This window comes from Rhinolophus sinicus, chromosome 16 (genome assembly GCF_057876585.1).
Source record: "Rhinolophus sinicus isolate RSI-liver-muscle chromosome 16, RSI-T2T, whole genome shotgun sequence".
Classification (NCBI taxonomy): domain Eukaryota; kingdom Metazoa; phylum Chordata; class Mammalia; order Chiroptera; family Rhinolophidae; genus Rhinolophus; species Rhinolophus sinicus.
The window spans coordinates 45,652,506-45,679,938 of NC_142516.1; the positions used below are offsets into that span (position 1 = coordinate 45,652,506).

The 27,433-nt window shown below is 35.3% G+C and overlaps 1 protein-coding gene and 1 pseudogene across 2 annotated transcripts; both read left to right on the top strand.

The window, feature by feature from the left end:
* The first annotated feature begins 1,414 nt into the window (after positions 1-1,414).
* LOC141571130 (cytochrome b5 pseudogene) lies at positions 1,415-17,474 on the top strand (annotated as a pseudogene). The gene is made up of 2 exons (XR_016019365.1): positions 1,415-5,095; positions 17,337-17,474. The product of XR_016019365.1 is annotated as a cytochrome b5 pseudogene (transcript).
* Positions 17,340-26,067, top strand: ABHD17B (abhydrolase domain containing 17B, depalmitoylase). The gene is made up of 3 exons (XM_074330563.2): positions 17,340-17,806; positions 21,509-21,688; positions 24,525-26,067. The coding sequence occupies exons 1-3, from the start codon at positions 17,340-17,342 to the stop codon at positions 24,742-24,744; spliced, it is 867 nt and encodes a 288-aa protein (XP_074186664.1). The 3' UTR covers positions 24,745-26,067.
* Positions 26,068-27,433: the final 1,366 nt, after the last annotated feature.

A 27,433-nucleotide genomic window follows, 5' to 3' on the forward strand; every position in this document is an offset into this window, starting at 1 on the left:
TTCTGGTGGCCAGGACCATTTCCTTCCTCTCCCCAGATACATATTCTCATGTTCTGAACAATTATCTCACCTTTATTTTTTTCATCCAATCTTTGGTTTTTTTTTAAATTTATTTGTTTTTATTGTTTTGGTATATGAAATGGGAGGTTCATTCATCCGTATTTTTCTTTCTCCACTGACTTCATTATACTCTCCATGTTCACACTGTAGCAAAACATTTCATTGCCCCATGCTAATCTAACTCAATGAATAAAAAAAAAGGGCTCTGGACCCATAATGCTAAGTATGAAGCCTGGCTTCACTATTTACTAGTATTGTGATCTTGAGAATTTAAACTTATCTGCTCTGATTCCTCATCTGTAAATTGTGCTATGAGGGGAGAGGGTGGGGGATAATGGTACAATCACATAAGGTTGTTATGATGATTAAATAAGGTTAATATTTATGAAGTCTTTATAATAAAATCTAGCTTGATATTTTGATAAATGAACAGTAGCCTGGCTTTCATGACCTAGCAAAATTTCAGACCTGCAAATTTATATTCTTCAATGTCAAAAGTTAGTGATAATGCTATTTGATTTTTACAAACTTCAGCTCAGCTAACATTGGCTTTTGAGTGACTTCTATGTGACAGTCATTGCTAGAAGTAGGTATATTTGAATGTTAAGTATATGCAGTGAAGGGTCTGTGTGTGAGATATGATTCAAAACAATACATCCTTGTGGTTAGTAAATAGTTCATAATTTACAAAGTGGTTCAGTTGATTAATTGTATAATAAAGAGGAAACATTTTTTAAAATTTACTTTTTATTGAAGTATGATTGACTTACAATTTTATATTAGTTTCAGGTGTATAACATAGTGATCCAACATTTATAAACCTTACACAATGTGATCACCATAGTAAGTCTAGTAAACAGTTTTCACCATGCAAAGTTATTACAATATTATTGACTATCTTTCCTATGCTGTACATTAAAGAGGAAACATTTTTAAAGCCAAGAAGTCTGGCCCCTTTTGAAACAGGACTTCTTAGGCCCTTCGTAGATGTTTTCATGATTTTAGAAGATACCTTTTAATAATTTGTGCAAACTGGAATTTAATTTTTCAGTGATAATTCAGTTACAGATGTAAAATGTCTAAAAATTTTGAAGCCTAGAGAATTTACAGGGTATATGTTTAAATTTTTTGAAAAATAGAAATATATCAACTTTTTATTTTACAAATTAGGTATTTTGAATAGTTGACTACTCATACAATTTTATATTTTACATATTAAAATTTAAAGTATATTTAAATCAGATTTTTAAATTTACTTTGAAGTGTTAACTCAGTTTTGTTTTATTTAACTATACAAGTTACTAGATACAGCATCTCTTTGTTTCCAATTAATGGGAAGTAAAATATAATTCAAACAATAAATCTACATTACAGTAAAACAAAATATTATTATATTTTTAAAAAATATTGTGCCCCCCCCACACACACACACACACACACAAAGTGAAAGCAGAGAATGGAACAGATGTTTGTTCACCCATGTTCATAGCAGCATTATTCACAGTAGCCAAAAAGTGTCCATTGATGAATAAACAAGATATACACATACAGTGGAATATGATTCAGCCTTTAAACGGAATGGAATTCTGACACGATACAACATTTTGAACCTTGAAGACATTATGCCAGGTGAAATAAGCCAGTCACAAAAGGACAAATATTGTATGGTTCCACTTCTATGAGGTACCTAGAGTAGTTAGATTTATAGAGACAAAAAGTAGAATGGTAATTGCCCGTGGCTGGGGGAACGAGGGAATGGGGAGTCATTGCTGAATGGATACATCATTCCATTTGGGGAAGATGAAAATGTTCTGGAAAAGACTGGTGGTGATAATTGCATAACAATGTAAATGTATTTAGTACCACAGAACTGTACACTTAAAAATGCTTGCAGTGATAAATTTTTTATGTATCTTTTATCACAATTAAAAGGAAAAAAACATTGTTTACCCACAGTGGCCTGCAGATAGAGAAATCACTCGTTTTGGAAAGCAGAGCTGTGAGAAATGGGACTCTCTCTCACCCCCTCACAAACACCTGCACTCCCCTCCGCAACCTCATCACCTGCCCACCCATCCCCCCAAAATTACAACTCATTAACTATAACTTGCTAAATATAAATTAATGTTCTTGTTTAGATGCTTTGTTTTTAGTGGTCAGGAAGACTTTTAAAATCTTTAAAGTTTTTCAAATTATAAATTTCATTTTTTTACGTGCTATGGAAGATTAAATCTGAAGTTTATGAGAAGAAAAAGACATGTCATAAAGACGTCATAAAGTTGTAGAACTAGAAGAAACTTTAATATCTACTGCAAACTTCTAATTTTATAGAAAAGGAAAATTAGGTATAAGGAGATTGATTTCCCTAAAATCAAATTTTTAGTAGTAAAACTAGAACTAAAATCCAGGTCTCTTGATTCTTAGCTTCATGTTTTCTGGACTACACTGTACTCATTGGAATAATTTACCGGGTAGAATCCCTGTTTGCATTACTGGACCAAACAGTTAAAGCAGTACCATGTTATTGAATATTTGTAAAGTATCTTCTGTTACCACTGAAAATGGTTAAAAGAACAAGCTTGTTTGTTCCATAGGCAGATGTGGATGGGTAGGTCTGTGTATGAGCGATATTGAGAGTTTCAGATACTTGAGACTTACTCTCAAAGTACTATATCCTCGGAAATCATCTAAGCCTAGTCCGTCCTAATTCAGACTAGAAGTTTTCTGCGTCAGCAGGCTTGCACAAGTGCAAGGAAACTCAGTTTAGTTCTCTGCTCATATAAATGAACAGTCAATGAAGAAACAGTCCAACATGAACATTCAAGATGGAAAGAACAACAAATTTGTCTTAATTAGTATTCTAAGAGAGATTTGAGAGGATATTGCACCCATAAAACAAAAACAGAGTTTTAATGTTAAAATTGATTTTACACTCTGGAATATTAACGTAGTGATCTGTAAGATAAACTAGAAGAATTTCCCTAAAACGTAGAGCTGAAATGGGGGGGGGGGGGGGAGAGAAAAGCTTACTAGTATAATGGATAGTCCGTAGGATTCCTAAATAGGAATTCCTAATGGAATAGGGAGGAAGGTAGAGAGAAAAATAAACAAATAGTAGAAGAAAAACACTCTGAGCTAAAGAAAATCCAAGGGCTTTGAGCTAAAGGATCTGTTACAAATACAAAACAGAATGGATGAAAAATAACACATTTATTAGATTGGTGCAAAAGTAATTGCAGTTTAAAAGGTTAAAAACAATTGCAAAAACTGCAATTACTTTTGCACCAACCTAATATATGTAGTATCATAAAATTTCAGACCTAACTATAAAAGAAAATTTCATAAATTTTTGGTGGGAAAGAGGTGGGAATCAGTTAAACAAAACCAAATTGGTTTTAGACACCAACATTGGATGCAGATGTGGGTTAATAATTTTAATTTTGAGGGAAAATTTAAAAAGCAGCCTATAATTCTGAAGCATACCTAGTTTGCTATAGGTGTGAAATCAAAATAACTTTATGAAAGTATACATAAAAATGTGGTTTACAGCCCCAGGCACTTAGGAAGGAGACATGGCAAAGTGATCGGAGATATAGTCCAGCAAAACCAAACAAAAGAGAATCCCACAAAAAGCTTAAAATATGAGATTGAGAAACAACAGAGGGATGTGATGGAAAGAAATTGTAGGTAAACAGACAGCTGGGCTGTAACTGGCCCAGAACATAATTGTTTCAGATGAAAACAACTCATTGGGGTCTAAAAATATCTTCAAAGACAGCATGGTTTCTTTAGCACAGATTTTAAGAATAAGAAGCTGGAATATGTTAAATATGATAAAAGTTTATGGATTTTCTGAAAATTAAAGGCAGAAACTCCAGGAAGAATAAAGAGTCTTCAGAAAATCCAAATATGATGCAAACTGTGCCTTATTTTGGAACAATTTTCAGCACTTGGAATTTAGTGACATAGAATAACTACTTATTCTCTGGGTTTTATCACACTGCTTGGATGGCAATGAATAAAATTATAAATACTTTCTTTGTTACCCAACTTTTAAAAATTCACCTATAGATAAAACAGAAAAACTTGAGTTATAAAACAAACTGCAAATGATATAAAAATGAGAAAATAATTATACAGCCAGCAATAATAGTAAATGATCACATGGGGAACCAACAGAAACTTCCCCAAGTTGATAGAACAAAAAATGGAGATTCAGGTATAATATTTAAAGTTATATAAGCAATAAAAAATAAAAACAGAGTGATCAGAGAAGGGAGAAAATAGGGTAAATTCTCTGAATCTTTCATTGTGAGGATACCTTATGATAAACAGGATAAATATATGGCATTAAACACCAGAACTAAAAACAAATGACCCAAGCTCTGTGGGGCCAGCTGCCCAGCCCTGGGCAAGGGGTTGGGGACGGGGGAGGGGGGCAGAGTGGGGTGGGCCGGGCCCAGGGAATGTCCAGGCCTGACTCATTGAGACCCTCACTCTGCTTTGCCCCGCTCGGCTGGTGTCTGCAGGGCCTGAGACTCCCCACGTTCTGAAATGGCCGAGCAGTCAGACAAGGCCATCAGTGCTACAGCGGGGAAGAGATCCAGAAGCACAACCACAGCCAGAGCCTCTGGCTGATCCTGCACCATAAGGTGTATACTATTTGACCAAATTTTTGGAGGAACATCCTGGTGGGGAAGAAGTCTTAGGGAACAAGCTGGAGGTGATGCTGCTGAAAACGTGGAAGACGTTGGACACTATACAGATACTGGAGAATTGTCCAAAATGTGCATCATTGGAGAGCTTCATCCAGATGACAGATCAAAGATAACCAAGCCTTTGGAAACTCTTATTCAAGGCGGTGGACCAATTGGGTGATTCCAGCCATCTCAGCGCTGGTTGTAGCCGTGATGTATCACATCTACACAGCATAAGGCTGTATCCTCAGAATCCAGTGAAAGAATCCCTTGCTTTGGACCAAGGGGAAAGAAACCAATGTTAACTGCTTGGACTGACAGAAACCTTCACCTGAAAAGTAATTTTAATATACCTCTTTTCCTTTCCTCCTTTGTTAGAAACAAAACAATAAAATAAATAAATAAATAAATAAATAAATAAATAAATAAATAAAAAAAAAGCTGTTGGGGCGGCTGGATGGCTCAGTTCGTTGGAGCGCGAGCTCTGAACAACAAGGTTGCCGGTTCAATTCCCACATTGAGATCATGGGCTGCGCCCCCTGCAACTAAAGATTGAAAACGGCGACGACTTGGAGCTGAGCTGCGCCCTCCACAACTAGATTGAAGGACAACAACTTGGAGCTGATGGGCCCTGGAGAAACACACTGTTCCCCAGTATTCCCCAATTTAAAAAAAAAAAGTTCTCTCTACTCTTGAAGTTTGCAAAGTCCCTTTTTGTTCATCAACTTTATTTTCATGTTCCATGACTATATAATGTACTTGTTGTAGGCATGATTTTAAAAAAATATATCTGGCTTTAAAAACAAGAAAAAACTGATCGAAAATTGTAATTTCTGCAATTGAGCCGAATTTGGGTTGAGATTAGGGAAGAGACTTTTTGTTTTAAATTTTTATTTTTCTCAAATTCGTACAAGCACATGGTTAATAAACTAAATGATTCTGTGAAGTTTGTTATGAAAATTTGCCTGTGCCCCCATCTCCTTGATATATCCCTTTCCAGGGGCCTTTACTTTCTTTTGAAGGATTCTTTTGATGCTTGCCTCTATATCTCTAGATAACACCATTACATTGCTACTTCTGACATGTTGACATCCCACAGAAGAGGATATAGCCCCCCACCGCCCTTGCACACATCCTTCTCATTCTCCCTACTTCCCCAAGTAAACCCCCATATCAGTATCTTTGGATCTTTTGTTCAGATTAGTCTGATACCTCAGAAAATGTTCTTCCAGTGTAAACCTCTGGTCTTCTGAGAGAGAATATCTAGGGAAACAAAATCTTAAATTTAAATTTACTTTTAACCAATCCTTATTTTAGCCTGGTGGGGAGACTTCTTATTTTGTAATTTCCTATGAAGTGTGAATTTTTTTAAAACCATGTCTTTTAATACTTTTATAATTACAATGTTATTTTTTAATATATCAAACCTTAATTATGCAGCTTGTTTAATAATTATTTGAATGTAATGGTAGTGTTATCACCATTTACATTTCTGTCCTTTAACTCGGACTCCAGTTTAATCTTGCAGCAGTTTCATTTGCCTGAGAACAAAAACGTTGCTGTTTATAGTTTTTTACTTTATTGGAACTGCTTATTTTATTGACTGCTTGGTAAGGAATGGCTCATTGGGTACTTGTTCATATGCAGTGTTGGCCGTAAATCGTTTTATACTGCTTTTTATAACTCTTAGAAAGTCAAACCAATATACCAGTAATATGAGCCCTCTTTGAAAGAAAAATTGTGTTCTCATTATTTATAATCATCACTTATTCTTAAATTTTCCAAAATGTATTACTACTTTGATTAGATAATACTGATTATATTGTGCTATGGATGGGTATTAACATTTGGCCCTCCATATTCATGTGGTCTGCATCCATGGGTTCAACCAACCAGGGATTAAAATATTCAGAAAAAAATGTTAACGTTTTTTAACAAAATGTTGCATTGTTGCTGATGTGCACTATGTATTTAGGCCTACAGTGGTGGTATCTGTAATGAATGTGTACAAACTTTTTTTCTTGTCATTCTCTAAACAGTAACACTATAACAACTATTTACATAGCGTTTATGTTAGGAATAAGTAAACTAGAGATGATTTAAAGTATACGGGAGGATGTGTATAAGTAATATGCAAATACTACGCCATGTTATATAAGGGACTTAAGCATCTATGGATTTTGGTATACTCAGGGGTCCCCCTATGATACAGAAGGATTAAATTGAATAAATGTTCGCTTGAAAAGCTTCCCAAGAACAGATTTTACTTCTTAGAAATGAGGAGGAAATGTGTATTTGTGGAATGTCTCTACTAATGTGTTATGACAGCATTTCTGTGAAGTTTGAGGGTAAGCATGTGTTGGAAAGTCTTTCCATAGAGGTGCCAGAAACTGGTGATTAAGGTGGAGAAACGTGTGTCCACGTTTTATCTTATGCTCAGCAACATTTAGAGATGTGACTTTGAAAGCTGAGCTAATTGCACTTTCCAGAGACCAAAAGCTCGATGAGAATCTGGAATTAGCATATGCAGAAATCGACAACCTGTCTTGCTTAATCTGGAAGACTTGATTCACTTGTTAGGGCACTGCTTAAGTGGATCATCAGCATTGTTAAGTGTTTAGAATACTGCCTGGGTTATGTTCAGAAAATAGTTGGCTAATAGTCACAAGTGTTTTTATACTTTCTTAGGGTTTACATGCAACTCCAGCTTATGGGGAACCTTTCAAGAACGGGAATCCCTCTGACCATGGGTTAAAATGTATAGCTAGCCTAATTGATTTGAAGTGCTCGTTTTTAATAAAAATGGCTTTTACATTAAAATTGGGTTAGCTGTTGTAATATTTTTCTCAAGATCACATTCTCCTAAAACAATATTGTGTACGTAATCTCATTTAGTTCTATGTGGTTTACACTGCTCAATAGGCGGACCGATAAAAATTGCCTACCGTGTTTTCCCGAAAATAAGACCGAACCGGAAAATAAGTCCTAGCATAATTTTTCAGGATGACATACTTTGAACATAAGCCCTAATGTGTCTTTTGGAGCAAGAATTGATATAAGACCCGGTCTTATTTTTGGGGAAACACGGCAGTATGGGTATAAAGCAAGTAAGCTCTGATCCTGAATTGCCTGGGTTTGGAAGATTCTAGTTCAGCACTGCCTGATAGAACTTTCTGCAGTGATGAAAATGTTCATTCTGCACTTTGCAATTTGATATCCACTAGTCATATATGGCTAGGTGACTGAGAAAATGCATACCGTGTTTTCCCGAAAATAAGACCTAGCCAGACAATCAGCTCTCATGCGTCTTTTGGAGCAAAAATTAATATAAGACCTGGTATTATATTATATTATTATATATTTTATTAGACCCAGTCTTATAGTAAAATAAGACCGTGTCTTATATTAATTTTTTCTCCAAAAGAGGCATTAGAGCTGATTGTCTGTCTAGGTCTTATTTTCGGGGAAATAGGGTATGTAATTTTAATTAAAATTTAAATAGCCATATGTAGTTAACGGCTCCTATATTAGTGCAGTATTAAGAAACTGAGGGAAACCATAAGTATAGAAATGGCTCCGTTGACGTGTGTAGGACTTCTGATCCAAATTGGTTTGCTTGACAGAGTTTACAGGCTTTTTCAGCCTTAATTTCCATCTTCTATAATATTGTTGTAGGTCCAGTTTTCTCACCTCGGATCCTTACTCCATAACTTTATTTAATGAAAATAGTAAGCTCATAACTAACACTAGGGTTGAGACTATTTTGATATCTCTGGTAGATAGATGCTTGTCATTAAGTATCTCTAGAATCTTAATAGTATTTAAAAATTATAACTGTACCTTAAAAAGTAAATGACCTAATTCCTTTTAAAAAAGAAATGGTTTTGCCAAAATTTCTCCTTTCAATTTGAAATTTTAAAAAATACAGTACTTTTACATTTTTAAGTTTTTCAGTTTCCATTCCCGTGTAGCACAGATAATGTGGTCTGTGTCTTCCATCAGAGTTGAATTTTCCTAGCAGAGTCACTTGATCATGTCCTGTGATCTCTCCGAGTGGATGCCTCTGCTGCTGATTCCTAGGACAGTCTAAAAAAAAAAGAAATACAGCCTACCCCCAAAGAGACAAAAGAGTTCACAAGCTATATTTCTATACAGTGCATATACAAATAAGATAAAAATGTGTTAAAACAACATCATACTAAACACCTAGTTTCTAAGTTACACTTAGTGGAAATCTTGACCATTATATAAATGTTTTGGATGCTCCATCTTGACTGAAAAAGCATATTCCCAAACTTCTTGAAAGGTGAACATTCAGCTTCTCTCTATGCACTAAACTCTGTAACATATATGGCTCTCTAAAGACCATAACACTCATGGTTTCTGCTTATCACTGCACAGTGGTAAGTGGTAAGTGCTGCCACAGATTGCATACTAATTCTTAGGGCGGCAGTGCCTAACTCACTTGGTACCCTTAACCCTAAAAACCATCAGGCTTTAATTTTGATAACCAAAGATGAGCATCAAAAATGGGTTTGTGGGGGCTTTTTTTAATGGTAGCAAATGGACAGTCTTTACATTTTGTGCAGTCTTCCCGTATTCAATTACTTTTTGCCTTTAAATACTCAGAGATTTGTTTATAACTTAAAAAACGTAATCTCTGAAAAGTGTTGCTGTGAATTCTGAATCATTGGGACTTCCAGAAGCCTGATGGCTAAAAATAAATGGGCCTATAACTGACTGGAAGTTGTTGCTGGTTCTCTAGGTGACAGGATACATTCTGACATTCTACAGAACAGAATATGTAATGTTACTTCCCCAAATTTATTAGTGAATGAAGCCAAATTCAAAATAATTCATCTTGGACTTTAGAATATAGTTCTCAACATGAAATCAAGTATATCAGAATTTTAGTGGTTCATAGTATACTACCTACAGGCTAAATTTGACAACATAGTTGTCAAAATATCACACAAAATGAAAATCTAAGCATTTAAAAATGTTGAGAGAAAACCTTTAAAAGACCTTTGCTCGTTCTGTTCATTACAATAAAATCTTGAACCCTAAAAGAATCAGTTGTCCTTTGTAGATGGTAGTAATGTGAGTCAATCTACATTGCCAAGAAAAAAAGATCGAAGGGGAAAAAAAATTTTTTTTTTTTTCAGTAAAATGTTAATACATCAGGAATTGACAGGAGTCATTTCAGTAATTTCTTCTGTCAGAAGAGAGGAAGGAGATATAGTAGGTCATTCTATTTAGGGACTTTTTTTTTTAACACTAGTCTTCCTGTTTTGCTGAGAAAGAACTGAGATGTTCATCTTTTTTTCTTTGTCATTGAGCAGGAAAAGTTACCAGGAGAAGCCGGTTCTTAAATTATTATTTCATACAGTTTTAGGAAATTCCTCCTACTGTAAGTGAAGTAACTTGAGTCCCCTGCCAAAAGAAAAACCTTAATTTTCACAATGGGCCATCTGTTTAACATTGAGTTGACCTTTCATTTTGTGAATTGATTTCAGGAGAAGCAAGGTTTCTTCCTCCCGGGAAGACTGTCCTATTCTGAGCTTCGTAATGCACTGAATGATTTTAGTAACTAGCAGTGCTTTTCCCACATACACCCACTTCCCCAAACTTAGGTTCATAGGTTTTTATTTGCTTCTATTTTGTTCATACAAGAAACCTAAGTAGTTGTCACAAAATGTATTTGCTTTCTTTGTTAACGTGATTTAGTAAACTTTTTTATTTTGTGGGGGCTTCTTAGATGCAGAGTTGTTAATCTTATTATTTTACTAACTCATTCATCCAAAATATATTACAAACACTATTATGTGCCTGGTACTCTGCTGAGCACTCGGGGTCCAGTGGTGAGCAAGCAGATGGGATTTTGCCCCCAGGAACTTCAAGACTAGTTCGCGGCACATAGCATCATCGATCTATGAACATAGACCCTGCTCTTGTTTTACTAAATTTTCCGTTTTTCCCTTGAACCTCCTTTCCCCCTCCATAAACATCCACTCAGCTGTGCATGTCCTTAGATATTTGTCCTTGAAGATACATAACATTTATGTGTTTTTTATTTGTATTAATGGTAGCATAGATCTGTTTATTTCTTACTTTTTTCACCTAGTACTATGTTTTTAAGCTCTAGCCATCAAAGTCACCACTTCTGACTCTGCATAATATTCCATTGTCTGTATCCAACTCATTTACATTAATTTCCCCAGTGATGGAATCTGTGTTGCTTCCTACACCTTAATATAAATAATGCTGCAGTGAGCACCCTAGTATGTTACCTTAAGGCTCGTGCAAGTATTTCTTTGGAGTACTTAACCCAAGTGTGGGATTTGGGGTCACAGGTAGACAAAATGGCTTACTAAGCAGATCACAAAGGTTCCTGTTTCCCCCCATTTTCACCAGTACTTGATATTACTCAGTTTCTAATTTTCATTTTTCTTAAAGTGTTGAAGTGATATTTCTTGCATTTCTCCAGTAGTTGGTGAGAGTGACCTTTCTTCAGATACTTGTTAGCCTTGTTTATCTTTCTGTAAATCACGTACTCGTATCTTTTGCCCATTTGTTCTCTTGAGTTGCCTATTTTTTTCTTGTTTTTGCAGAAGTTCCTTATATTTTAATATTAACACTCTGACAGTTTTGAATGAAGTAATAAATCATTTTTCCCATGCATTTTTTTCACTGAATTAGAAATCCTTTTTATAAACGAAGCTAAAAGTACCAGTGGTTTTTATCTTTTGTGGATTTCTTTTTAAAGTTATATTAATTTTGCCTTTTAGGTCTCTGGGGTTTATATTCTACATACTGAGAAGTAGGGATCCAACCACTTTGCCTATGTGGTAAATTTCCTAGGACCATCTTCTCAGGGATCCATCCTTTCCTATTGCTTTGAGAAACCAGCTATGTCATAGGAGATTCTCATTTATACATAGGTCTGTTTATATGCTCTGTATCCTGTTACTAGGTCTGATGGTTTCTGTGCCAGCACCAGTCTGTCTTTATTATTTGTCTTTGTGCAGTCTTAGTACCTGGGAGGGAAAATTCCCAACTACCCAACAAATACATGAGTGTTTATGCTCTTTCTTTGCCAAGTTACCTTAGCTTTCCAAAGACTTTATTTTTTCTAACAGCTTTATTAAGATATAATTCATATACTATATAATCTACTCATTTAAAATATGCAGTTTGGTGGTTTTTAATATACTATCAATAGAATTGTGCAGCCACCACCCAAATTAATTTTAGAACATTTTTCTTACCCCCATACTCTTCAGCCATTGCTTCCAACGCTTCCAGCCACCATAGCCCTTGAAGCACTAATCTATTTCTGTCTGTATAAATTTGCCTATTCTGATAATAAATGACCTTTTGTGACTGGCTTTCACTTAGCATAATTTTTTCAAGATTCATCCTCTTTGTAGCATGAATCAATACCTGTTCCGTTTCATGGTGTAGTAATATGCCATTGTATGGATATAACACTTTTGCTTATCTATTCATCAGTTGATGGACATTTTGGTGGTTATTTTGGATATTACGAATTACACTGCTGTGAACATTTCATGTGCAAGTTTTTGTGTGGATATATATTTTCATTTCTCTTGGGTATATACCTAGAAGTGGACTTGGCTTGATCAAATGGTAACTGTGTTTAAGTTTTTAAGGAACTGACAAGCTGTTCTACAAATTAGTTGCCACCAACAGGTTCCAATTTCTCTAGATCCTTGTCAACCCTTGATCTGATCGGTCTTTTTTACTAGAGCCATGCCAGTGGGTGTGAAGTGTTATCATTGTGGTTTTGATTTGCATTTTCCTAATGACTGATCCTGTTGAGCATCTTTCAGTGCGCTTACTGGCCATTTGTATATCTTTGGAGAAATGTGTATTCAGATTCTTTGTCCATTTTTTAATTGTTTTTTTTTGTTGTTGTTGTCCTTTTTTATTACCTAAGAAATTCGTACATTTCATGAAAGTAATTTAATTTATTGAGGCTTTTGTTTTGTTTTAACTATGTAGGTCTGTCTTTTTCATTCAGTATTTTGTAATTTGCTTTTCTCTTGATTGGTCTTGTCTGAGCATTCTTTCCACAAAACAGTGCTTGTGAGTTCTGGCTCCAGTCATCCTACCACTTAGAATTTCCACCACTTACCAGCTACCTGACCTTTGGCAGGTTACATAACTACTCTGTGCTGGTTTCCCCTAATGGTATAATGATAGTCCCTATATCAGAGGGTGGTTGTTAAAAAGATTAAGTGAGTTAATATATGAAAATTGTTTCAAACAATGCCTGACACTTAGTAAGTGCTCAGTGAATGATAGTTGCTATTGGTAGTAGTAGAAGTCTTTTCTGAGATTCAGGTTTTGGTAGGTCTCAATTTCTCTGTTACTTTTTGTTCTCTATTGTTGATATTGGCCCTTAATTTCTTTTTTCTTATTTATTTGGCCTACTCTCCGTTTTGAGTTCAACATACTAATAAATATTCAAAGCTAGACGTTTGTAATGAATAACTATACTTAAGGTGTGTCCTACAAACTACAATTTTTATGGTGGTTATATCTGAGTCATACTTACACTCATGTTTTTCTTCCACGTTTCAAGCTTATCTGAACAAGTCAAGTGACTGGTGACCCAGTACATTTTCACTTCTTAAATACTCTTTAACTCTTCTTCCAATCCTCTCTATACTAGTATTCTCCAGAGTTTTGATTTTTGGATTGTTAGGAATATGGTTTGATACCTTTTTTTTTCCCTGCATTGCTTACTTACAGAAAAAATACATATTAACTTTTCCTTTATTTGTCATACATAGCTCAGATATCTCATAGAATCTTCTAAGATTTATTTTCCTCCTTGCTGGAATATTTCAGAGAGTCTTGGTTTGGTAAACTTTCTGGCATTTTTATTCAGATGAGTTTCATGTAAAATTAGACTTAAAATTACCTAAATTTAACAAGATATTTCAGTGATTTCAAAGATTGATTTTCATCTTTGCTGGTCTGTTTCAAAAAGGGTCTTGGTTTGGTAAAAATATCTTGTATGCCTGCAGATATTTGCATTTTATCCTCGTATTAAAATGATTTATCACTATGTAAAATTCTAGATTCAAAGTTTATTTTTCTTCTTACTTTAATATTATCCCTCTAAGGTGTTGCTATTGAAAAGTCATGTTCATCTGATTCTTGTTGCTTTGTAGATAATTTGTTCTTAAGTATCTATTTGGGATTCTAAGCTATTTCAATCTGAACTTTCTTTACTTATGAGAAATTTTTAGATTATCTTAATTTTCTCCTCTCTATTTTTTCCCTGGGACTCCTATGGGACTGATAATGGTATTTCTATTTTTATCCTCCTTAAATTTTATTTAATATTTTCTGTCTCTTCCCTCTCCCCCTGAAAAATTCCATATTTGGGGATTTCTCTACCTGATCTTCCAACTCACTAATGTGTTCTTCAACTGTTATTGATTCTCATACCCACCAGTTTAATTTTTTAATTCAGTAGTGATTTTTTTTTTATATCAGGGATTCCAGTTGGAGTTTTCTTTGACAGTGTTTTCCACATCATCCTTAAGTATCATTTTCTTTCTCTCTTTTTACAGGTTTATTGTAACGTATTTTAAATCCTTGTTTGGTACAAAAATTCTATAAATCAATTTGTTGTCTCTTTTATGGCTTTTATGTACTGAGATGTCTACCATTTTCCCCCCTACAATTATTCACTGCCTTATCCCTTGAATATTTTGTTGCCAAGAAATAACTAGTAAATGGCATTGTTATTCAGATGAGTTTTATGTAAAACAAATCTGACTTAATCTAAATTTAACAAGCTATTTCAGTGATTTTTAAATTTTTTATCAAGAATGAAATGTTTTTCCTCAGTTACTTGCTCAGCTCTGATCATACTAAAATGTAGGATTATTGGTTTTATTATACTTTTATTATTCCCACTTACAGAAAAGGAGTTCACTTTTTAAGCAAGTCTGTGTTGCTGCTGTATACCAGGCCTCTTATTATTAGGAAGGGGATAATTTGCAAGTTTTTGTTATTAAATGGACACTAGTTATCTCAGTTTGAGGTAGTGATGGTGGAAATAATTTCTTCTGCCACCATGAAGAAAGTGAGGTTGTCTTTTCATTGGACCAGGCCCTACCTAGCACTGCAGCTTTTCTCCTGTGTGCTTCTCACCTTTGGTGTTCAGTCATCCAGGTTTACTTCAAAATTAACTTTATTATAGTATATAAAAGTCTTCAAGAGGTAAATTATAGGAACATAGTTTAGCTATACACAGTTTACTTATTAATCAAGCTTTTAATAAGCTGTTGTGGGTCACCAGTTGATGGTATGTAAGGTATTTGGGGGCGAGACTTAACCATAGGCAGACTATTAAACAGATAGCATTGCTATATTGTACCTTCCACCTCATCTTTTAAAAAAAAAAAAAAAAAAACCTGCTTAGCTGTGTCCTTGGTCAACACATTTTTTTTTTTTTTTTAATTGGGTAACAATGTGTTTTTTCCAGGACCTTCAGCTCCAGGTCAAGTCAATCTAGTTGTGGAGAGCACACAGCTCAGCTACAAGTCCAGTTGCCATTTTCAATCTTAGTTGCAGGGGACGCAGCCCACCATCTCATGTGGGAATTGAACCAGCAACCTTGTTGTTAAGAGCTCGCACTCCAACCAACTGAGCTAACCGGCCTCCGCTACCTCATCTTTTGACCAAGTCATCTTTTTCTCTGCAACTGACCGTTTGAACTCCCTTCCCTGCCATCTTCTTCACCAGGTCCTTTATCCTGCTGACCACAATAATAAATTTATAGCTAAATTCTGCAGTTGACATTACCAATTTATCACATAGTCTTTGCTGCCAAGCCCTGGGCACGCCCTCAGAATCCTTCTCAGCACAGCACTTCAGGGATCCAATTAGAGTTAACACTAGAGATGACACCTGGTTGTCATTTCTGTCCTGACTCTTGTTCCATCCAGATTAAGACATTAATATATTCAAACTCTATTTGCTTTGAAGGCTGAAAGGGAATAAAGGTAGAATAACAAGTAGAGATGTTTCCCAATGTCTAAGCGACACTTTTCTACCCTTCTTTTACTCATCTTTTAAAGCCTTTTATGGCGCCCCTACCCTTTTTTCTCTCTGTGCTATTTCTGCTTCTCCTTTGTACTTAATTAGTTCACAGTAAGGACTAAACATATTTGTATTGGGCAATACAAACTAGATTTTGATTCAGTAGTAAGTGAACAAGGCATTCTTTTCTTTCCAAATATTTTTGCCTCTTTAGTCATTCCTGAGATGATTTCTTCTCATTTTTGGTATAATGTACATTTTTTCCTATCTTTGTATTTAAATTTTTGGGAGAAAATTAGGTGCCACCAACCTCTGAAAGGTGTTTGTTTTGAATGTCTTCTTCCTGGAACTAAAGCAAAGATCTACTACAGCTAAAAGGAGGTAGGAATTTGAGAAAGGACAAGATAGAAGGAAATGTTGATAGGGCAAACGAGTTAATGTGAGGTGGATACTTGGAGAGTGGGTCCTTCCTGAGTGAGCCAGTTATATGGCCGTTACTGTATTATATGCCTTAACTCTACCATTGTATTTGTTCTTTTCAACCGCACTCTGTTCAGTGTAGGCATTGGCTCCACTTAAGAAGACAGTGAGGGTCAAAAAGGTAAATAATTTGCCGAAGGGAACACAGCTAGTAAGTGGTAGATTCAGGATTCCACCTCCCTTTCTGACTACAAACCTTTGTTTCTTCCCATCTAACCATTTAGAAAATTTTACCTTTACCAAATTTTACCTTTTTTTCTCTAATGGACTTTATATTATAGCCTTTTTAATTTGGCTAGTCATTACATACTTTTTAATGTTTTATAGGTTATTTGGGCCTCTGGCACTGTTGCTGAAATGATCCGCTCCTGGTACAAACAGTGCTCTGAGCCCTTGGCAGTGAACCCTGGTGATGGAGGACAGTGATTGAGCCTGGTGTCAAGTCCTGGCTCCACCACTGCCTCACCTTGTGCAGGTTTCTTCTCTCAGACCAACATACAGGGTCGTTTTGAAAATTAAACATAGAAATATGCATAGTACACTTAGCACAGCGCCTGACAAATAGTATGTGCTTTATAAGTGCTATTATTATAGATTTACTATGTTAAATCCTGAACTTCTCCATGAGTTTGAGAATTTTCACTGAGTTACACAGAAATTACAAACTAAAGGTATTTCATACCTTCTATGTTATTTGTAGAGAAAAAACAAATATCACCTCTTCTCTTTGTACTATTTTTCATATTTTGGTTAAATACTATAAAATATAATCACTACTGTTTGAAACATATCATATAGTATTTGAGTCTTTCTCCTAGTCAGAAATATTTGCCTCATCCCAGGATTTACAGCATTTCTAGGAACATCCCAAAAATCTGTTTGGGGGGGATGATACTTGAAATAACAATAGTAGACACTGACCACTGGTGTCTTTGTTTTAAACCTTCTATTGTATGAGAATGCAGAATTCACATTCTGTGATTAAAACGTTTTCTATCTCCTTTTCTTTTTCAGAAGATGAATAATCTTTCATTTAGTGAGCTATGTTGCCTCTTCTGCTGTCCACCTTGTCCAGGGAAAATTGCTTCAAAATTAGCATTTTTGCCACCTGATCCAACTTACACGCTAATGTGTGATGAAAGTGGAAGCCGCTGGACTTTACATCTATCAGAACGAGCAGACTGGCAGTACTCCTCTAGAGAAAAAGATGCTATTGAGTGTTTCATGACTAGAACCAGTAAAGGCAACAGAATTGCCTGCATGTTTGTGCGTTGCTCACCCAATGCCAAATACACTTTACTCTTCTCACATGGAAATGCTGTTGATCTTGGTCAGATGAGCAGCTTTTACATAGGACTGGGATCACGGATTAATTGTAATATATTCTCATATGATTATTCTGGATATGGTGCAAGTTCTGGGAAACCGACAGAGAAGAACCTCTATGCAGACATAGAAGCTGCTTGGCTTGCTCTTAGGACAAGGTAAATAGTAGTTGGGAATTATTTTCCAAAATGTTATGTATAAGAATAAAATAAAAGCTTTTTTTATAACACATGTTTTGAAGTACTAAATAAAGATTATATTTGCCATTATATACCAATGAAGAGTTAAACTTAGATTATAATTTTAAATTTTATGTAATGACAAAAAGTTTTTTTAATTCAGGTCACGTTTGTGTGTGTGTGTCTGTGTGTTAGTGTATATATGTGTGTGTCATTTTCTTAAAAATTTAAGCCAGTGACAAATGTTTGGTTTTATAAACTTGTTAGAATGTGATATAAACATGTTTATTCAAAGTTGCGACATTTCAAGGGAATAAGAGAAAACAGTGATTTAGCTAGTTAATCATTCACTTGATCTATCATTAACCATGTAAAAGACTGAATTGTTTTTGTTAAAACCCTAAAGCAGGGTTTGGATGATTTTATGTAATCACCTCCTTGAAGGTGTGACTTAAAGATGCCTTGTTAGAACTATTTTTAAAGTATTCATTCTGTAAAATGGAGATTTTTACTTTGCATTCTGGACTCATAAAATTTGGAGAGATGATCTCAAGCAAGAATAATGTTATGGTAAATCATTTTAGTAAATTCTCTTACTATGTCAGTTGTTCTTTGATTATAAGGATACATTTTGGGGAATTAGAAATTGAATTAATCTTTTCTAGTCACCAGGATACTTATAAATTTTCTTGAAAAATAATGCAGTTTTGTAGACTTGACTGTTTTTTCTCATTAGACAGTTTACAATAAATAGAAATAACTTAGTACAAGTTATTTATATTATACATTGGTAAGCTGCCTGACTTCCAGAGTCTTTTAGACAGAATCTAAGGGACATAAAGAAAGCTTACCATTTCTAATTTAAATGTTTAACTGTTAGTGGTTTCAGTTAGTGAAGAACCTCCTCAATTTTGTTAGTAGGTGTAACATTTTTTAGAAAATGTCTTTAGAACCATTTACCCCTCCAAGATACATAATAAAACTAAACTCTCATAGCAAAGTTCTGTATAAAGGGGATTCCTGAATCAATTGAAAAGATACGAAACCATATATCTGATGAGTAAGAAAAAAAATAGATGGTAAGTAGTATAAGTAATGGGTAAGAAGTTTGGGGAGGTGGAAGAGGGGTGCGAAATGTTAAAAATACATAAACTTAAAAACCACCTGAAAAGAACTTAAGTCAAAATCAGCTTCAGATATAGTGAGTTCAGTCCCCTCAGGCCTACAAACAAAGAAACAAAAATTAGTGCCCAGTTGAATGTACTTGTATGTGGTATAGTAACTGTCAGGAAAGTGTGATAATATTTTATTAATAACAGATTTATTGTGACATAATTTACATACCATAATTCACTCTTTTGAAGCATAACTTAGGTGAATTAGTGTAGTTTTTAAGGATGCTAAGTTAAAGCAGATAGCCTTCGTTAATAGTACTTCTAAGTAACACAAAAGGATGACTTCATTCACGTAAAACGTTACTATATAGTTCAGTGTTGTATGTTTATATAAACACCCTTGTAAATGGTCAGCTTAATTATTTTTTCTTTTTTAATCTTGCCAGCTATCAATTTGAAGGAAACATTCTGAAATGATTCCTAATCTTGGTTAATTAATCTTTTTATACACACTTGATCAGTATGAATGAGGAAAAAGGACAGAATAGAAAATTGCTAAGTAGTCTCACATACCAGTTTAGTTGGCATGGAATTTCACATTTATATTTTTTCTCATGTTGAACCCTAAATGTGGTTGGAAGAGTTAGTAAGTGTAGGTAGTCTTCGGAGATATACTTAACTTCTCTGAGCCTGTTTCCTTATCTGATTAATGAAGAAGTTGAGTTTAATGATTTCTCAGATCCTTTCCAGTTCTGGAATTCTATCATCTAATAAAATGTATATAATCAGAATTCATGCCTTTTATTTCCTTTATTTGATTAAAGTTAAACAGTTTGGGCTTAAATAACCAGGAGGGGGAAAATAAATAATGAATTTAAGTAATTATTATTCGAATGGTCTTATTTTCTAAATAAACTATAATAATCCCAGTTTCTGAACTTCTGATCGATCAACAGAAAATAAGGGACCAATATTCACTATACAGCCTTACCCTACATTCTTTGAAATCATTGTCTTTGCGCTATAATGGAAAAAGCACTGGACTATGAGTCAGGATACCTGGGTTCTAATTATAGGTCTGTCACTAACTTAACTGACTTTGAACATCTGCTCAGTAAGCAGCTGAACTAGATTAGATGGTCTCTAAAGTCCTTTCTAACTTGTACTATTCTGAAATTCTGTTATTGCTTTGAGTCCTCTGATGCTAAATTGGCAGCTGCCTCTGCTATTCTGGAGCCTTGCCATTACTAGCGTTAGCCTAAAATCCATAGTTGCCACCAGCAGTGCCGCTGTTCAGCTAACAGCAACTGTGTAACCTCAACAGTTATGCTGATGCCACAATTGTTCATTTTCCTAATTTTTTTTTATTCCTGTACAGCTAGGCCTATTTAAAGAAAAAAGCTTTTCTGAGTTTACTTACATTTAAGAGTCAGTCTGAAGTAGATGGAACCCAGTCTCTGGGACATAGCCAAGTGCTTGATTGGGAGATACTATGGGGAGGTATGTCACTAACTGGGTAGTTCCAATGGTCCTGTGCCCCTGGAAAGGGCCGTGGGGAGCACATGGGGTTTATCTTGCTTTTTCCTGGTAAATGTTCAGATAATTTGTAAAGCTCTATTACCTTTTCAAAAGATTAGCAGCTGTTGTGCAAATGGCCCTTAGCAGCCAAAAGTAACTACTGTCAGACGTCTAAGTAGAGAGGCATGTTTGATGTCACTCTAACCCTTAACCCCACATTCATTAGCTTGTGTCACATCTCACTTAAACTTGTAGTTGGGGCAGTTTACAGTTGGGGCAATTATACTGTAGGCAAGTAACAGTGCCTGGAACATGGTATGTACCCAATATTATTGAGTCAGTGAGTTTAAGTATTTAAATCTGAGGCATCTTTAAAGGGAGTAAAGCAATACTCGAGATTTTAGCATGAAGTCTGTTCATAATTAACTGAACCATTTGGCATTTCGAATTCTCATTCATCTGTTTATCTTTTTAATCATCAGTCCATTTCTATGGTAAGTAAAGGCAAATTTCAAGAAATAATAGTCATTTGCTCTTGCCTAATATGATGCATATATTTTATTCATTCCATACTGTAACTGTGTCACATTTTCATCACTATGACCAACTTCAGAAAATAAAATAAGCCACTTTTGGTATCTAGGGAAATAAAAAATGTTGTTACATTAAGTGGAAAATAAACACTACATATCCATTAAATTTCAATTCATTAAAATATTAGCAATACATGTCCAAATTTAGTCAACAATATGCCTCACTGAATTACACAAGTGGTTTAATCCATTTTTAAGATTGAAATTTTAAAATACCTCAGCAATTGTTTTTCCAAAAGATGAAACTGAAACAAATGAAATAAGCTAAGAGAGTAGATCTTACTACAGCATTAAAATATGATAGCGATGTCTAAGAAACTTAAATTTTCAATATAAATTTGTTGATATTGTCTCATTCTAAATCATCCTGTTATAAAATTAAGTCCTTAGGAATGATTGCACATTTCATACCAGTCCAACTCTTTTTTTCTTTTTTTAATTTCTGGACTTTGTAGATACGGCATTCGCCCTGAAAATGTGATAATCTATGGCCAAAGTATAGGGACAGTACCATCTGTGGACCTTGCTGCTCGATACGAGAGCGCTGCTGTTATTCTTCATTCTCCTCTGACCTCGGGAATGCGAGTTGCTTTTCCTGATACCAAGAAGACCTACTGTTTTGATGCATTCCCAAAGTAAGTGTCAACGTTCAAAATATTTGAATTCAAAGAAACTTTTGAGGGAATTTTATTCCGTCGGTTGAGGTATTCATGATACAACTCACTCAGCCATGAGCTTCTGTTTTACATATATTATAGAAATTGTGAAGAATTCACTTGTGAAGAAGGTGGTGGCAGGACACCAGTCAGGAGGCTGAGGTGTTTGACCCATAGTGATCTGGGTGAAGAGGACTGAGGGCCTTTTACCCAAGACGGTGGCCGGTGCTAGTACTAGAGACGAGAGTAAATTTGAGAAATGCAATTGACAGAACTAAATGGCAGACTGGATGTAGGATGCTAAACAAGAGAACTTGAATATAATTCCCAGGTTTCTGACGTAGGCTGCTAATGGACGATAGTGCCATTCAGTGAGACACATAGTACTGGAGGAAAGAAACAAGTGGAGGGAAAATGAGACATGTGCACATAAAAATGAGTGGATGATTTCTAATGATATCTGACTGACAAAAGAAGTGAAATGCAAAATGTTGAGTCTTAAATGAACTAGAATAAGTTGCTGCCACAAAGTCTGCAAACATGCAGTGTTAGGCAAATTTGCAAAAAAGGCTGTTTCTCCTGCTGCTTCTGAAGTCAGGATGGTTGTTCCCACCAGCTCCTCTTCATAGTTGGAGAAAATTGATGGCCTATTTTTCTCAAAGGGAAACGGCAAGAAGTGAGAAGCTGGCAAATTTCAGTTTTCTTTTCTTTCCCTAGTAGGCAACAATACAAAGGATTTTTTGTATTGTTGATGATAGATAGATAGATAGATAGATAGATAGATAGATAGATAGATAGATAGACAGACAGATGAGTGATAGATGCGCCAAAGGCCAAGTCATGACTTGATTCTCTATAAGAACAAGGGTCATTTCCAAAACAATTTTTTTTCATCATTAGCCAGTACGGGTTCACTTTCTAGGGAAGCTTATGGAAGTATATGATCTTATCACCAGAACAAGCTGTGTGTGTATGGAGGGGGTACTTTTGATGTTCACATTTGGGGTTTGTTTTGGTTTTAGATAACGGTAGATTGGAAAGTATGTGCGTTATACTTCTTCTGTCTAGCTGAATAGTAGGGACGATGTGGAGGTATTTGGGGTACGGCTGTCACCATACAACACATCTCGGTCTAGCTCCCTCTTTCATTATTACACCAACAGAGAGGACAGCACTAACAGTAAACTTTGAAAACGATTATACATTTCTTTTTATTGTTTGTTCTAATTCCTTTACTATTGAGCATTTGATAACAAATAATATACCCAAATATTTTTCCTTACCAAATGCATCCTTGAATTACTTCATTGATGATTTGTCTCCTTTTCAAGATTCTGTCCTCGTTTTACAGTTATAATGCTTTATCTTTCTCTCTATGGGTTTTTTAAGAGTTATTTGTTTGTAATATTTCTTAAATCTCTGTAGTTTATGTTTCCTTTGAGTTGCCTTTTTTAAATTCTGATTGTTTTGATCTCTGTCCTTTTTTGTTGTATGTATGTATGTATTTATTTATTTTTAATAAATTTTATTGGGGAATATTGGGGGACAGTGTGTTTCTCCAGGGCCCATAAGCTCCAAGTCGTTGTCCTTCAATCTAGTTGTGGAGGGCGCAGCTCAGCTCCAAGTCCAATCGCCGTTTTTCAGTCTTTAGTTGCAGGGAACGCAGCCCACCATCCCATGCGGGAACTGAACCAGAGCTTGCACTCTAAGCAACTGAGCCATCTAGCCGCCCCTGTCTTATATTTAAAGTGTTCTCTTCTGATGTCTGATAATTCTTGGTTGTCTGCTGATAGTAAGGGTGAGGGACTAAAGTGCTGATCTGAAGCAGGTGATTGAGGCTTTTGGACTGTGAGCTTCCCTCTAGAATGATCTATTCAAGCCAGTTAGTTGTGGATCCCCACCCCACTCCCATGTCAATGTTTAGATATCTTTCCTCTTAAAGTGGATGCAGTCTCCAAAGAATACTTCCTGAAACTCCCCATGTGGCTGAAGGCCTGGCTGCCGGCATTCTGGAATCCCAGTGGGGGAAAAGGTTCACAGCAGCCTACATGTGAATGTCTGCTTGGTCTTTGATGAATCTGCCCTAAACTTTGTCTGCCAACCCCCTAGTCCATAAACCGGCCAGTTTGGGGTAGAGAGCAATTACCCAGCTGCCAAAAGAAGGGGAAAGAACCTGGGGGAGAGGGACCTAAACTATTTTTTAAACAAACTTTAAACAAATTCTAAGGTTTCAATCACCCCCTTCATCCTGCTGTCATTTCCTAGCCTTCTGGGGTATTCCATGGTGTAAATTGGATTGGGTCTTCACTTTACCTTCTGTCTTCTTAAAATTGTGTTTTCTATTATCTGTTTTTCAGCTCCAAGATTTTATATTTTATTACATTCACTCTATTTTTGTGACTTAGTACCCTAAAACAAAAACAAAAAAACATTTTGCTGTCATGAGTGCAGAGAGGTATGAAGTTAAGCACCTACTTGAAATGGTCCTTAGTTTCCTCCTCTCCTCGCCACCTAAGTTTCTCTGTGTGAAACATCAACATTGTAGAAAGTTGGAGTAGGGTGATGGTAACACCACTGAGTGATTGATTCCCTCAAAACAGGTACCTGAAGTTAACTTCCTCAGATAGGCTGAAGGTACAGTATGTAAAGATGACTTTTGAATCTTACCTGAAATCCAAGGGGCATCCATCTCTCCTGGCTCGATTCAGATTATTCTATGTTTAAATTCTCTCTCTGACATAGCACAAGAAAATTTGTTTCATGTTCCTTTTCATAGTTAATTCATTGATTTCTACCCCCTCCTCTTTCCCTACAGCATTGACAAAATCTCTAAGATAACCTCTCCAGTATTAATAATTCATGGGACTGAAGATGAAGTCATTGACTTTTCCCATGGCCTCGCGTTGTTTGAGCGCTGCCAAAGACCCGTGGAGCCTCTGTGGGTTGAAGGGGCAGGTCACAATGACGTGGAACTTTATGGACAGTACCTTGAAAGGTTGAAACAGTTTGTGTCTCAGGAACTGGTAAATTTGTAAAATATTCTGTAAATTTGCATACCTGGTTTTCTTTTGCTGAACTGCACTCTTTGGTAAATAACATAAAACCTGAAGGTTTTGTTTGCAAATCATGTCAGTTGCCTTCATAAATGTACAGGTAATGATTTGTTAACAGACTTAATGAAGGTTTTAATTACCAGAACTAGAACTGGAAATAACAGTATCATGCAGTCAGGCTGTGTAATTTATATTTTTTCTGTGAATTTTTTTTTAAACATCAAGATGAGTACTGTATGGAATTTTAATTCTGTAAAATCAGATGCTGTAAAAGTATTGCCAAATGCTTTTGCATATAAGAAACAAATTTATAAATATTTTTAAAACATCTCAATGTACTAAATATCCTGGTATACAAATGTAATATTCTTTCGATAAAAGGCTGTATATCTAATAATTCAAGTACTCATAATAGAATAAACTGTAAGAAAACACACAAGTCCACTAAAGATGACCTAAACCCTGTTGTACAGGGATAGAGGTTTAAATGGTGATTTTATTGTAAAATACATTGAATTTTCTGTATTTCCTGGTTATCATACATTTTCTCCTTTACAAAAAAAATGATGTAAGTCTTAATTTTTATGCTATCTGTTAATTTACCAACTAGTTACCTTGTAAATGAGAAGTCGTAATAGCACTGAATTTTAACTAGTTTTGATTTATAAGTTTGGTACTGTGAGGCAACTACTTAAAATTTTTATTTTAGTTATTTAAAAGGCATTTAGAGCTTCAAGAATGATTTTGTATGCAATGTTTTAAATTTTGACTAATCTCGTATAATTACAATTGCAGTACTCTTCGATATAAGACAACCTGAAAGTCCATTACACGTTCTTCAAGACCACAAATAGACTGGCTTTGGTCCCTTTCCACTTTGGCTATTTTTAAGAATAGGACCTATTGTTTTGGATTACTATCTGAGAAATTCATGGATTCACTCCTGGATGCAGGAATTAAGAAAACATTTAATTCATAACTTTTATAATAACCAATGTAGTAAAAAATAAAGTTCACACACAAAACTAAGTTGCCTTTCCTTGAATGAATCTTGCCTGAATAAAACAAAGAAAGAAAAATAAAAATTAAATTAACGGTATGTAGTCTAATTTGTAAATGAATGAATATTGAAATAATACACACTGTGGATATATTTTAAGGCCTTATGTAGTTTTAATTGTTCTGCTTGTTCTGTGGTTATGTCTAAGACTATAGTATATGATTCTCTTCAAAGTATATCAAGTATTGTGAATGCTTCGGTTCAGATGTGTCAAACTAACAGTAAAACAACAAATATACCACTCAGCTGTGCTTGCTTGCCTTCTTCCATGCTCTCCACATCCTGCTATAAAGAGTGAAAAAAAGATAATTCATCTTAATAGAACATATTTCTGTAGTTTTCTAAATTTATCATCACTTCTTTCTTTTAGAGAGGTTTTTCCTTCTCAAGATTGTCTTGGAGCCTATGTGAGTCCTTCTATGTACAACATAAGCCCCAGAATTTAGCTAAGTATTTTCTTTGATTACCTGGGGAAATCAAAATATTGATCATACTAATTCCGTATTCACTCAACAAATACTTATTGAATGTCTAAATCGTGCAAAACCCAAATGCCAGATAAAGAGAGGCATTGACCATATCCTCAGACTTCACAGAGTAGCTAAGGAGACAGATACCTCATTGCACAGGTATTACTATTTGGTAAGGGCTGAAGGTGATTCGTAGGGTGTTGTTATAGGTAAAAGGTACTCCTGGGAGAAGAGCATGGGGAGAAGGGTAAGGAAGAGTCCCGTGAAGAATAGTGTTTGAACTGAGCTTTGAAAGATGCCTAAGAAATGACAAAACCTGGGTGGCCCAGGAAAAACATTCCTGGCTGAGGGGAACAGTGTATGGAAGCATAGAGGAAGGATGATACATTTGAAACAGAGTAGACTAGCCAGAGGTCAAGGGGAAAGGACAGCATAGAGATGAGGCTAGCCAGCTAGCTAGCGGCACAATCGTACATGGTATCAGAGGCCCTGATCACTGAAACAATTGAAAGCCATTGATAGAAACAGGAAACTGCATGTGTCAAGAGTTTGCAGACAAAATGAATCTGGAGATTTTAGCTTGCTACTAATAACATGTAAGCCAACTGTTTAGAAACTGATATAATCTTAGGGTGTGGAAAAATTCATCATGGAAGAATGATTTATATATACCAGGGGCGCCAAAAAAATGTATACCAGTGGACACTTTGGTCAACATTGCTCAAGCAGCAGTTCGCTGTAATCAAGTGTCTGGATGCTGATGGTAACCACTCTGAGCACCTCTTGTAAGTGCAGAAGTCAAACGTGACTTGTATTCATCTTCTGTTATCGGTATATATTGAATAGTACAATTTTAATAGCTTTTACCTTTCTTAACGTGCATACATTTTTTTGGCACCCTCTATATATAAAGTGCTGGTCAAACCACATTTGCAATGTTAATTTCATTTCAGGGTGCAGTGAAAGGATATTCATGAATGAGAACAAATCCTGGGGAGTTTTACAAGTTAAAGTCCCATAAACTGAAACCTTAAAACTAACTGAAGAATTACATTACTAAGGAATGCTAGCTGTCTTCAAATATTTGAGAAGCATGTACAATTTATTCTTTTTGACTCTTAAAGTAGAATGAAATGAAAAT

Coding starts and splice junctions, on each gene's coding strand:
- ABHD17B (XM_074330563.2), top strand. CDS start 17,340: ATGAATAATCTTTCATTTAGTGAGCTATGTTGCCTCTTCTGCTGTCCA. Junction 17,807..21,508: donor TGGCTTGCTCTTAGGACAAG/GTAAATAGTAGT, acceptor TGGACTTTGTAG/ATACGGCATTCGCCCTGAAA. Junction 21,689..24,524: donor TGTTTTGATGCATTCCCAAA/GTAAGTGTCAAC, acceptor CTTTCCCTACAG/CATTGACAAAATCTCTAAGA.